Below are 14,489 nucleotides of genomic sequence, written 5' to 3'. Positions count from 1 at the left end.
ATCACTGTTCGTTAGATGCGCTTCTCTTTCGTTTCAATCTTTCCAGCAACAATCTCTGCGTCTGTGGTCAAGGTTATCACGACATCGAGCATGTTGTTTGGTCGTGCGAGATGTATCTTGTCGCCAGATCGAATTTAGAAAACTCCCTTCGGGCCCGAGGAAGACAGCCCAATGTGCCGGTGAGAGATGTGTTGGCTCGGTTAGACCTTGATTACATGACCCAAATATATGTTTTCCTTAAAGCTATCGATCTTCGTGTGTGATTGTACCTATGTCCTTATACCCTCCTTTTCATCCATTGCGAGCGATTGGCCCCCTTGGTATAAACAGTAAAATAAGTTGAAATGTAAATATACAATAGATTTAAGAATCGAGTGTGATCATCAACATTGTAACAATTCCCTTATATCCCATCCCTTTCCTGAAAGATGTCACCCTCTAAACTCGAGTAAACCGCGAGTAATCGGTTTTCCACCTTACTAACCATAGTGTTAGGAAAATTATTTATGTATAGTTTTAAAACATATACTTAAGAATTCGGCTCCTTTAAACTAATGTAACTGAGCCTGTAAAAATAAACGATTTATATAAAAAAAAAAAACGTCAACTTCAGTGCTCGATTCGATCTCAGCGTCTTCTGATATAAAAAGTTGATGCGATTCCCAGATTGAACGTATCTCTGGATCTCCTTGCTGGTGTTGTTGTCGGCGATCACCATTGATCCTGAATTTACGAACTCATTGACAACATCTAGTTCGTAGCCATGTACGATTACCCTTAGTGGAAAGATTATGTTGTTCTGCTAGGAGCTACTTGCCTCATATAAGTTAGGTTTTTCGGTTTACTAATAACTTTTTTATCTTGGAGCTTGTGCTCCTTTATTCACGCTTGCCAAAAGACTAGAGTACAACTTGTTCTTAAGATCCGCCCGCGTGCTGTGTTTACCTTATGGTAGGTCTGATCTTTGTCCTTGAAATTATGCAGATCGGCGATTGTTGATAACTCCTTGTTTATGTTTACGTATGGCTGTCGCTAATATTTTATTTTTGTCGTGTTTATCAGCAGTCCGCCTAGTGCGTAGTCCGTGTAGCTTTTTTTTGTCTGTTGCAGGCATCCTCCACCATCGCAAAATTACGTATTTTAATGATGAAGTCATCGAGGAAACAAGAAGATTAAAATACTTGGAAAAATCGTGCCACTCATGTTGATAGTCGCTCTCCATATCACACGTTCATGAGAGAAGTTAAGCAGCGAGATCAAACCATATCCGCGTTCTCGTACATGAATTGCCACAGCTGTTATTTGATCCATGGTAGCACGACCTCCTATGAAGCTCCACCGGCACTGATCTACGGAGCTCCTGGTTAACGGTGATAAACGTCGGAATAAGATTTAGAAGAGTATTTTGTAGGCAATGTTGATGAAAGTACTGCTACAATAGCTACAGCATTCCAGCTTGACGCTCTTCTTTCAGATGGTGTAGACGACCTCCTCCATCCACTCTCACGTTTGTTTTTTTCCTCCCGGACCTTGGAAATAACCCAGTACAGCACTCTAATGAGTGTTCCTCTTCCATGATTGTGGAGCTGGCCCGACCTTGTCGGCGATTATGAAGTTCTTCAACTGGTTAACTTTCTCACAGAACTTCCACGTATCATAGGCATGGGTTAGCTTTTCCATATATATATGATAGTTCGCCTAGTAGCGCTTTTTCCGTTCCAGAGTCGTGATCATGTTGTTATCATGTCAAGCGTACCCTTCCGGCATTGACCTTTTTACGAATACCGAATTCCGCGGTTGAGTTACGCAATCTCGTGGCTCATCCTTTGACTCCATACGCCGTCCTCCTGAACACCGACGAAGGGGGTTCCTAAACACTTCGTTCAAAGACTCCGAGTGTTCGCAGATCCTCTTTGAGCATTATCCATGTCTCGTTCCCGTAGAGGACAAGCGGTCTTATGAACGTTTTCTACAGGAAACATTTCTAAATCTGTTTGTCCTAAGTGTTTGAGGAGACTAAAGTCAGTATGACTCCCATTGCGTCTCCGAATCTTGCAACTGGTATCATTGTCAGACGTTACCATTGAGTCAAGGTAGACAAATTGGTCTACTACCTCGAACTCATCGACGTCGATAACTACACTACTGCCAAATCGAACCCTGTCGTGCTCGCCTGCCAGCATGTATTTGGTTTTAGACTTCTCAAATGTTCTGCCGACAATATCCACATCATCAACGAGGCAAATGAATTGATTGGATCTGGATCTGGATATGTGTCTGGATTTGGGAAAGTACTTTATATGCAGCATCCTGGACGGCTCTTGTGGTCGAGAAAATCGAAATGGCGAGTTGGGTTTGATGTCGCCATTTCTGCTTATATCGTTACACGCTCCCATCAGGGTAGCTTGACACAACATTAGGTACCGCGTAGTATTCTTCTCGTGCTACACCTGCTGACACTCATAATCGAATTTGGTTGCCGGTGGTTGGTCAGGTGATCTCCAAGTCGTATCGTTTATGTCCTGTTAGTGTGCAGAAAAAGGAAGAACATATATTACATACAATCTGCGTGTTCATGTCTCCGATGAAGATTTTGCGATCTTGATTTACTACGTAAATAACTGTCGTAGTCTTTTATTCGTGCAGGTACTTCGAGTTGGTGATACTGTATTATAACCTGCCATCCATCCTCAACACACATTCTGCCGTTGATCCTTGCCACTTCATTGCACAAATCTGCATCTTATCCAACACTACAAGGCCAGTACCAGTGATGTCCACATCCTCTGTGTAGCGAAGAGAAGCTTAAATTCACTCACCTACTCCATCATCTGCAACGAGAGCGCTCCTCTTTGGACTATAATCAGCATAGTTCTAGATATGTGCGAGCACAAGATGATGGAAGATCAGTTTATTTTTCGCTCAACACTCCGTCGCGCTAGAGTGTGGAAAGAGAGCGCACAAGCTCTCTACAGTGTAGCGGAAAAATACTCTGGAGAGTGCATTCTGATGAGCATCCACAGGTAAAAGAACAGAAGTGGCTTCCAATTAACTTAACGCTGTGGTTCGCTGAAAAAAGTGTACCGAGGTGAAACATGGGTGTGGATTATATGTCGAATGAGATTGCACTCTTCAGTATACTCTTAAGTGTACTCTTCAGTGTACTCCTCAGTGTGGCAGAGTGCGGATCAGCGAACACCCAAGCGTAAAGAGAGTGTATGAGAGTGTGACTCACTCGCACCAAAATTTTCCCAACTTGCGCACACTGTCTCTTTATATATTTGCCGGTAAAAGGGAAAAGCGCATTGTTTCTCTTTGGTGAGTGAAGACTACTTCACAATACTACGGTGATGAAACAGGCATTCGGCGGTCAACGATTCGATAATACTGAAGAAATTCGTGACGCAGTTACACCGTACTTCAAAAAGTTGACGCTATGCATTTCGTGCTCGGAATAGAAAAACTCGTGCCACGCCATGAAAAATGCCTCGAACGTTACGGCGATTATGTAGAAAAATAGAAAATAAAACGTAGATTACAAAAATCACCTTGTCTTTGTCCTAACTTTTTTTCCGCGATTTCTGAGGCACTGAAACTTATTTTTTGAACGACCTTCGTACCTAGGCTGTGAACGGTGTAGAACTCGAACTGATCAATGTGGGGATCATATTAAATGATGTGAGAATGACAGCTTTTTTATGACTTTTCGATGTCTCAAATACAGCTCATGGAGCATAAAACACAGAACACAAAGGGATTACCAGCATCTTTGTTCTTGAGTCCTGAAAAACACATTACACATTACTGGTTATTTTGTAGATGAACACACTCAACATTATCGTTCAACCTAAGGTCGCTGTTTCGTCTGTTGTACGAAGAAGTGGTCTCCTTTCTTCTAGGTTCGTGGGTACAACTCGCCACCCATGTTGCCTGCGATGTACACATTTTCGTTTCGTTCGTGTCTGTTTGTTATCCAGAACCATTTTTACCAGAGTGTCATTCGGGATGCTAACGGCATTGTTTTGTTTAGTATTGTTTAAACATAAATTCATCTAACATCAATGTCTCAGTTAACTAAAACTTATGAGTAGCAGAACAAAATACTAAATCGGTTCATGTTGACCAAACAATGAACGATGTGGAAGCGTTTTTAGGTAGTTGATCAACTCGAGCTCAACCCTGTATAGGCTCAACTGACCAGACGTTTCGCGTTACGCGAGACAGTCCCACATTTCAACAAAATGTCCCGCGTAAGATTCCGTCCCGCATTTGGCAAAAGAAACGAAAATGTCCCGCGATATCAATATATTTCAATATCACAATTTGATCATGTTGATTTTCTTAAATGGATGAACCTCAAAAAAACTTCTATTTGGCAGACTGCGCTCTTGCATCCAAAGATTAATACGTTGAGCTGGTTTCATCGCACCGACATTGGGCTTTTTGTTCAGAGAGTGTCAACTGGAAGCGACAGCAATTGGAAAATGATTTTTATAAAAGTCCCCTATTGATCCGCAGGGACCAACGTGAGTCAGACGAAAAGTTCATCTTTGGTCTCCTAGTTCGGTCAGGGCTTAACGTTTTAAATAAGCCGGAAGAACTAGTGTATACTCGACACAAAGAGGCAAAGTTGTTCGATGAAGTATCGTAAATGAAGCGCTGGGCGGTCTTACGGATGTTGGCCGGAACCTGAAACATGGCCGATGATGGCCTTTGGTGGTGGTCTGTCTCTCTATTTTGGCCATTCGCCCAAAAGTTTTATATCGGGCGCAGCTGGGGAATGTTTGGAAGGTTGGTGGTCTTCGTGACAATGTTTATCTCCAGCCGATCCATCCTCCAGTGATCTTTTTGCATAATGGGCTGCTCCCAGGTTCGGCATAAAGACCCCATCACCTTCCCAACTCCCGCAAGCACTTCGTACTATATATCCTATATATGAAAGAAGAGCGCCTTTTACATTTCCATCACGTCTGTCAGAGAAGGACCTTCTTTGAGAACTTGATGTGAATGATATATTCGACGTCATCGCTTACCTGGGAAACGTAAAGTATCCGGTCCCCTGTCATTCGTTGAATTCTAGCATCAAGTACGTCTCGTCTTTCATTATGCATTATGCACCAGCACCTCAAGCTACTCCTTCTGGATGATTGCCTGCTGCTTAGATACGGCCGGTCTCGTCTGACGCTTCCGTATAAAAATGTCCATTTTGGCCAGATTCTTCTCCACCGTTTGGCCGATTGCTTCGATCTCCCGGCTTAAGGAGGGGCAAAGACATGATATTGTAAATTCCAGATCTGCTATATCTGGCGGACACGAAGTGCCTCAGGATGTCCAATTCTTTCGCTGTGGGGTGGAGCTTGCAGTATGGAAAAATCATCATCGCCGAGTGCTGCTGCAGCGAATCAACAGCCTTGAATCATTTTTGTTGTAGACTTAATAAACGTAAGATTTAAAGAAAATTTGTTCCTATAAATTATCTTTCATCGCCATCCGAAATTAGTTAATTTTTTTAATGCATACGTTAACACTAAAATCGATGAAAAATTAATTAGAATTTTCGAGCATTTCATTCGGTAATTTGAAGAAAGTTGTAGAATTTGATTCGTGCTTGCCAGGTGTTAATGCTCAGATTGAGCGAGTGATTTTCGGGCGTAAACAAAATCTAAACCACCGAAAAATCACAACTGAGTGCCGATACTCAGAAAGAAATAATACTGATCAATTTAGACTCGCTAAACTGTGGTTTATGTTCACATATCGTATATACCCAACGTTTTGTTTTTTGTGTCCCGCGTTAGACCTCTGATCATCTGGTCACTTTAGTATAGGCACATCTCGGCTTGCAACATGTTGTCTTTGATCGATCCGTATAACTTTTCGAAGAACGTTTCTTTGTCATTACGATATAGATCATGGTGCTTCCTCTTTAGGAGGGTCTAGTTTTACCGGTTCCGTTCCTGTCAGTATCGATCCTTGCTCCGTCTTCCGTCCATACAGCATTGTTCTCCTAAACTAACTGCAACTAACCTAATTTGTCCCCTAGCCAACCGTTTCTTCGATTCGGAGCCGTTACTCGAGAGTACCAATCCCAAAACAGCTAAAACAATATCATCTAAAATGATTTCAATGTTGTGTCGCGGCGTTCGATTAAGATGCGTGTTATACATCGCCGAGGATTGTGAGTTCATGCATACAGTAACCAAGTAATAATCCGAATCCGTCGATGAGATTATGTCCAATGTGGGATTTCAACACTTTGATCTCCGGGTGACTTTCTGTATATTTTTCCTAGGAAAAAGGTTCTTCGGACATACCACGGGAGATTGTAAAATTTGTTGCCATCGTACAAAGAATTCATGTCGCCGATAGAGACATTCACGTCCCGTCGTGAACAGCCACCGTTTACTTGCTCCAATTGTGTCTAGAATGCTGTGTAGAACGCAGATTGTTTCGGGTCTTATACTCTTCTTTGTCACTTGTTAAGTTTTCGGAGGCATTTTGTTGGGTCTTCCAGAATTTCCTTCCTCGTCGGAAGATCATCGTGTACTGCTCTGTTTGGATTCTCACGCTGATTCTAGGACATTGGTCAATCGAATTAATATTAGGGGCATATGCTGTTTTGAAGATCCCACCTCCACTCCATCGTTTTGTTTACTTTCGTCTTGATCCGCTGATCGGTTCCAAATCGTTTCATATCCTTATCGATATCCTCTCATCTAGAAAACGAATATCTGACGTTATCGAATTTTCCATTATCCTGGTAATGCATATTTATTATGCCATACTCATAGATATAGTATTTGAACCTCAACAATCCACCCTCCATGTTTTCGTTTGCCATCATATCACACGATGTTCCAACCATAGATTCGCTATAGATCTGCACCAGTTTGAACAACGCTGTACTCCATCGATTGTCATATCTTCCAATGACCAATATTTTAAAAAATTAAGAATATTCGGATATATGCAACCGTTGTTCCCTCCCCACAGTGCGAACGAAGAGTCCCTTGAAATAGTTTCTCTTTCAAAATTTCCTATCCAAACCGCTCCCTCCCATTCTAAATGCAATGTGAGGTGCATGACACAACTACAAACAGTAGCATATCCCAACAGCAAACGAACAGCGTACGAAGTATACGTACATATAAAGATCCCTACGAATACTATTCGGAATAGTTGATTCCCAATTTTTGAAAATAATCGTTCATCTGCGAATCGAATACTTTTCAGCAGTTTGTTATTCGATACGATTAATCGCACCAAATAATCGATTAATCGATTAATCGTCACACTGAGAGAAATAATTTGTTAGACTATTATTTCTCATTTGCTAGAAAGCCATCTGGAATCAAAAAAGGGTTCTTCCGCTTGAAAATCAACTACAGGTCGGACTCGATTATACGGAGTATTGATTTTTTTCACTCCAGGTAATCGAATCCTCCGGATAATCGAGTCAAAACAATTGTTTTTCGTTTTTTGAAAATAAAAGAGGAATTTAATTTTTGACTCATCCCCTTAAAGTCAGAAAACACCTTTCTCACATGAAAAAAAATAATTTATCCAGATTCTCTCAGGAGGTGATAGACGATTATATTTGATGAAAAAAATCCTCCTACGCACATGTTCGAATTTCAACAATGACAGAGTTACATAACTTTTCTTTTTGTTTCGGACTCTGTTGCTTCAAACTGGCTCTACATTAAAAAGTACGCTACGGAAGACGATTCTGATGCTTTCATTTGAAAGATGAGAAAATTTAGTACAGGATATAGTAGTGGAACAACTAAATTAGTGAATTTTAATAACATTTTGGAAGTGAAACACTTAAAAGTTAATAATTTTTAATGTGTTATTATTAATTTATCCTGAAAAATTATATTAAACTAGATTGTTTCCTATCAATTAAAATGAAGTTCTTTAACCGCTCCATAATTTGTTCTTTGACGCACAACTTCTATCTTTCTTAATTTGGCTGCAATATCGATATAAACAATTCCTGGTGAAAATTCAAGCAAAATCTTCAAAAATCACGATTTTTACCCCACTGTACACCTAAACTTCACCTCAACGTTTAAAGATTACATTTCTTCATGAAATAAGCCATATGTGAAATATAAAAAAAAATTTTTTTTTTCAAACTGAATATAATCGAGTCCAAAATGGTATATAATCGAATCACATATAATCGAGTCTGTATAGATTCGAGTCCGATCTGTACTGTATTCTATTAGTCAAATCATTTCATTTGATACCAATATTGAGGGGATTGCAAAAAATACATAGTCGACCATTTTGTGGCGGCGACCTTTTCGAATTTATGTTGTTCATAGTGTAGTGTATTCTCTAAATCAAACCATTCAGCCATTTTTTTGCGGCGGCCAAATTGAATTGGAATACGCAGTTTTATAATGACAATAGAATTAAATTTATGTTCAAAATTTCAGATCAATCGTTTAACCGTAACGGGGTCAATTTTCTATTAATATGGGACAACCCAACAAACATTCAAACAAACATAGAAACAGGTCAAGCTGAATGAAACCATTAAAAAGTAATTAGTTGTTTGGGGACTGCGGCCATCTTGAAATTGGATTATTCATTATCTGCTATGTTCTACTAGTCGAGAACTTTCTTTTGATACATTTTTGGGCATTTTTGTTAAATAACTGTGTTGCACTAGTCAAGCCTTTTCATTTGATACCCATATTGATGGGGTTCTGAGATAATAGATAATCCGTCATTTTGTAGTGGCCGCCATCTTAGATTTGCATTTTTCATTTTCATAAATCACTGTATCCTACTAGACAAGCCCTTTCATTTGATACCCACATTGATGGGGTTATAAAAAAAATATATATATGGCACCATTTTGTGGTAGTGGCCATTTTGGATTTGAATTTTTCATAAATAACTGTATTCTATTAGTCAAGCCCTTTCATTAGATACCCATATTGATGGGGTTCTACGAAAATATGTAATCTGCCATTTTGTAGTGGCCGCCATCTTGGATTTGCATTTTTCATAAATAACTGCATTCTACTAGTCAAGCCCTTTCTTTTGATACCCATATTAACTATACAAATTATACAAAATTTCCGAAAATCAGATATAAAATACTCCGGATAATCGAGTCTGAAATTCCGAATAATCGAATCCCGGATGATCGAGTCCGACCTGTATTATCTTTTACGCTCCCTTAAACTCGCAAACGAAGCTCAATTCGCGGCTTAGCTGCAAATACATTCCCAGCTGTATTTGACAATGCGGATGATAGGTCAGAAGCTCATCTATCGGATTTAATAGCAAACTTAAATTGGAACGTTTTTGCAGTTGAGTTATTAACTAAAGAAAAAGTTGATGAAGAGAAATCGATCAAGTCACTTACACCCCTTGCATTCTAAGCCCCTCAATTGTTTTAATTTCTCCAATGCACACCACACCCAAATGATCTTTTTCAAGACCAAGTTTTAGAGTTCCTTTTCGGATCCACCAATCGTTTTATTTGAGAAAAAAAACAACAAAAATTCAAAACAATGAACGAGAAGTATTATATCTATCTATGAGAAAATCTATGAATAAAGCAAAAATCGTCCGTTCTCGGTTATGGTGCAACGGGCATGAAAAACGATTTCCACGGAGAAACACACACATGTTTTGTTACATCTACCGGATAATACGTTTCCAGGATAAAACAAAATATTACATATAACATTCTTATTTATATCTAGTTACGAGAAACGATTTTGGGATTGGAAAACATTTGTTAAAATATTAACTTAGAACAGGCATAGATTCCGAGATTTTTCAAGACCTCAAAATTGTTCGGCGATTTCTGGATCAATGCGGATCAAGAACGGATCAAGTCTCCATCTTACCCAATCGTACGCAAATTCTCGATCGATTGCATGTCCTCAATCATCACTAATTCATTTCATGCCTTTTCTCTCATTTTCTCAATCTCTTCAACACTCCTAAATCTCCATTTTACAATTCCTTCTTGAATCTTGATGGCGTCCCTGGAATACATAATTGCATTTTTTCCTCCACGGCACCGAATTTTCCCTTTCGAACGAAATATATATTCAAATATGTTTTTCGCTAATCACCGCCCGTCTTTTGGTTTTCCGGTATACATTTTACTCCCCCTTTTCTTTTCCTTCGAAATAATCAACCCCCACTCGTTCTAGGAAGTAGAAGAACTACGACGACAGGTTGCTTTAGAAACTTCTTCCACCAGTAAGCGGGACAAATCCGATACTGAACTGCCATCCGAATTTGAGTGTTGTTTTTGCACATCGAAGGTACACCTTTTTCCTTCTCGCTGTTTATTACTCGTATTAGTAATTATCGTTTATTCGATCTGTAAATATTTTGAATTTATTTGTGAATATATATTGAAGGTTCTTGAATATTTTTTGAGGAGTCAACCTGAAACTTTTTTCAGTTTTTTTTTGAATACTGTGAAAAACAGTACTTTTTATGCATTGTAATTATATTTATATGTTTATAGATATTCATATGATGTTTTCAATACATTCCACCGAATAAAAAAAGGAAAATTTGTAGCAACAGAAGGTGCGAACTCACATTCCATACTCGAGAACACTTTACGCATTATTTCTTATCGATTAGATCTTCACCTAAAATAAGCTACCGAACATTATCAACGCAAATTCCAGCCAACTCGTATTCCGCTTGTGTGCCATTCCCCTTACTTCTGGTTATCGCGGGGGTACTAACAATTCAATATGTTATGGCTGTCGAAACTAAATTCCTTTATGTAACCTAATTATCAGGAGAAATCATAATCCAAACGCGCTCCGATGAGCGATAAAAAAACTAGATCAGAAAATTAAACATAAAGGGAATAAAATAATGAAATTAACGAAACTAGCGGCTTTTAATAATAGTTCGAACTATCTGCATCACAACAACGCTTAGCATTCTTTCTTTATATTCTCTGAACATAACTTTGAAACACGTTTTGCTTATTGCCCTCATTTTTCCGTAGCAAGCACACCAGACTAGAAAAAGACTTATATATTCACATTTGAAATTGATAGAAGTAGCGAAGTTGTCAGAGGATTTCATAAACAATGTTTTCACATCCCGTTAATGGTCACATATAATTCATTCGGGTTCTTCACGATAGTTAAATAATAAAACTATGTGTAGTTATTTTTTTAAATGAAGTTGGCGTCAAATTGAAAAAAAAGAGAATTCGTATTTTCGATACAAACTTCAATAGAAATCGAAATCTTTTTAGTATAATAGTGTGATGGGCAAGGAAATATCTACATAAAACTAGAAAGTGATTCTTTAAAATCTTACTACTAAACTCTGGTTTTCGTGATAAAAACTGCACAATTGGCGGACGTTGTTCAAGTGTCAGTCTATTCATGATGAAATGGTAAATTAAACTAAACACAAGTGACAGCTTTCGAAATGACAGCTATGACACATTTTCCGTCATAAGTCACAATCAACACGTATCTTATAATTCGTTGCTTGATGGTATTTCGGTATTTGACTGCGGTTTGATTCAGCGAGTATCGATGTTTTGACATCGTCAATGCTTCAAATGTTTACCGAATAAACAAGTATGTACACTGAATTTCGAGTTTACATTCAATAAAAACATCACCATGAAGAACACATATTATCACACACGTCACAAGAAATGCTTAAATGTAAATAAATATATTTTATGCATTTAAAATTTGGTTTTTTTTTTGTTTTGGTGTATAACTTTCAAATAATTGAAATAGAGATTTCAAATTAGGTCTTATTTTTTTCAAAGAGGTTCTGCTTGAGGGGATTAAAAAAAAAAGAAATTCTACTCAATGTTGGGAGGAAAGTAACTAAGCTCTGTACAATAAACAAAGCAAAAAAAAAAGCATTTCAAATAATTCATAACATTTTTTTGTGATAGAATTCGTTGTAGCTACTTAATGATGTGAAAGATATAGTTCGCAAATACTGTCTAGGTAGGTAAGCTCAATACATGCAATAAATCCAAAAAAAATTAACTTCTTTGAGGTTTTCCAACATTGAAAATTGCACTCTAATCAGCAAAATCATAATCGATTGAAGCTCAAAAAATCGATCCGTTGACCTCTCAAAGCAGATAACCCCCTTAAACCTATATCTACAAAAGTCATTTTTTTCATTCACATTATGTTGCAAATTCACACGATTGTTTCTATTTCGCACTTTTTTCTAATTTTTTGATGTTTTTACCTCCAAACGACACCAACTCATACTCACACCGGATTCATACACATTATACCCGTCTGTTCACAGAACAAATTTTCCAGCTCGACCACACACTTACAGATCACGAGAACTATGCCGCACACGATTACTACTTTCCAGAATTCATCCCAACAGGAGCCGAACGAAGAATGTATTCCATTGCGCTCCAAAAGTGTATGACACTTGCTGAGACGGTTTCGAACGAACAACGGAAGTGAGCACGGCCAAGGCCACTGTGGCACGGATTTGTACTATGAAGAGAGCAAATTTGTTGACCTATAACGGCCTGCAACAAAGCAAAAAAAAACACATTATCTTCATATCATTAGGAATAAGGCGAATGACTACCGAGAACTTATTTTGGATTACAAAAATATAAATCAAACCATATGATGGTTACAATTTGTGCAAAGCTCTCTATTTCTGTTGGTACACACACACACGTGTTTGAATATATTTCCGAGAATGACGATCATTTTTGCGAGACTGGCGCCAGTCACTTCCGCCACCATGAGAAGGTGAGTCAAGAAGTTTTCGATTGAAGCAATCCAACGCGGAAGACTCGTTACACCATCAGTTCTCACTATTGGCTCTAGTTTAGTACTATACCGAGTCCAAGTTAAACCACACGATCTTATTTTTGATAACACTATTGTTCCATATTCGTCACCTTGTTTTCAACTATGTATGTCCCGTGTGTCAACAGAGTGTGTTTGTTTAATGTGTGAGATCTACATCTAACCACAGTCCGTTCATTACTTCAATATGACTAGGAGCTATTGAAATCTTTTATACTGTACTATAAAAATGTGTGATTTATCAATCTGTGTGCAAAGTGTGGTGCTTTTTCTTCTTGTTGCTTTCCTGCTTCATGAAAAATATGTACAAACAATATTGTTCGTTCTTGCGCCTTACTGTGTGTTTCAGCGAGTGTTCAATGATCCTGAAGTTCTGCCAAATTAGAATAGACACCTTTAATGAGTGCAATGTGATCAAGTCTTCCATCTGGCGATATCTGATTGGATGAACGGTACAAAACAGGATATATATTTTATTTATTTCTCCTATACATTGCGTTTTATAACTATAGAACCACTCCATTTTTCTGAGTTTCCAGAGATATGTAAGAAGTTGGTTGAGTTGAAGTATATAGTGTAGAATACAATAACTATCTTCATTTATAAGACTGGTCATTCGAACTTTATTGTTGTGTTCAGAGGCGGAACATTAAAAAAACTAAAATTCCAGTGTTTCATAACTATATTTAGAACCAGATGGAAAAAAAACTCTCACTCCTTTACAAAATTAACGTCAAGCTCACATGAATTACAATAAGTTTCTAATTCATAGGTCATTTTTAGCTCTCAATCAGTTCAAAAAACCCAATCGGGGTGGTTTCGACTAAGCTGTGCCATGTTGTAGTGTGTATCTCATTCTATGCAGAGGATATGCTTGATTGAGCTCCTCAAATCACTCATACTGCTTGTAAGCTGCATCTACTATTCGTACGATCACTCCTCACCATCAACACAAATGAACAGTCAGATGTACAACGAAGTACTTCAGAATCATTTACTGCTGTTTTTATTTCCAAAACAAATTAAAAAAAATAAAAATTTGGTAGTTTGGCATCAATTCATAAAATACGGAAGGTCATGGCATTGTTTAATTAAAAGGGGCTTTAGATTCTGGACTGGTCAGCATGTTTACCAAATCGAAACCCTATCAAGAATTTATGAGAAGTTGTAATAGTAGATGCATCTCACAATCAGTATGAATGATTTGAAGAGCTGAAAAGAGCAGTATCCTTTGCGTAGAACGAGAAAAACGCTACAACATGGTGCAGCTTAGTCGAAACCACCCCGATTGGGTTTTTTTAACTGATTGAGAACAAAGAATGACCTACGAATTAGAAACTCATTATAATTCATGAGAAATTGACATTAATTTTGTAAAGAAGTGAGAGTTTTTCCTTCTGGTTCCATAGTTATGAAACACTGAATTTTTAGTTTTTTGAATATTTCGCACATGAACACATCAATAAAGTTGAAATGGCCAGTATTATAAATGAAGATAGTTATTGTGTTCTGCAATATGTACTTCAATTCAACCGACTTCTTACATATCTCTGGAAACTCAGAAAAATGGAGTGGTTCTCAAACGCAGTTTATAACTACATATAACCACATAACTGGACAACTTAAAGTACGCTAATATGTTTGAAGAACTTG

The 14,489-nt window shown here is 38.0% G+C and overlaps 1 protein-coding gene across 12 annotated transcripts in view; it reads left to right on the top strand.

Annotated features, from left to right (window-relative positions):
• LOC129767692 (potassium voltage-gated channel protein Shab) overlaps positions 1-14,489 on the top strand; it is a 339,910-nt gene that overhangs the window by 286,009 nt on the left and 39,412 nt on the right. For 10 of the 12 annotated variants that reach the window (XM_055768833.1, XM_055768832.1, XM_055768837.1 and 7 more), the window contains one exon: positions 10,191-10,304. The exons of the other annotated variants lie outside the window; for them this stretch is intronic. In XM_055768833.1, the coding sequence (XP_055624808.1) occupies positions 10,191-10,304 (114 nt within the window). The remainder of the gene's footprint in view (positions 1-10,190; positions 10,305-14,489) is intronic. 12 annotated transcript variants of the gene reach the window in all.

This window comes from Toxorhynchites rutilus, chromosome 2 (assembly GCF_029784135.1).
Source record: "Toxorhynchites rutilus septentrionalis strain SRP chromosome 2, ASM2978413v1, whole genome shotgun sequence".
Taxonomy (NCBI): Eukaryota; Metazoa; Arthropoda; class Insecta; order Diptera; family Culicidae; genus Toxorhynchites; species Toxorhynchites rutilus.
This window is presented reverse-complemented; position numbering and strand designations above follow the sequence as displayed.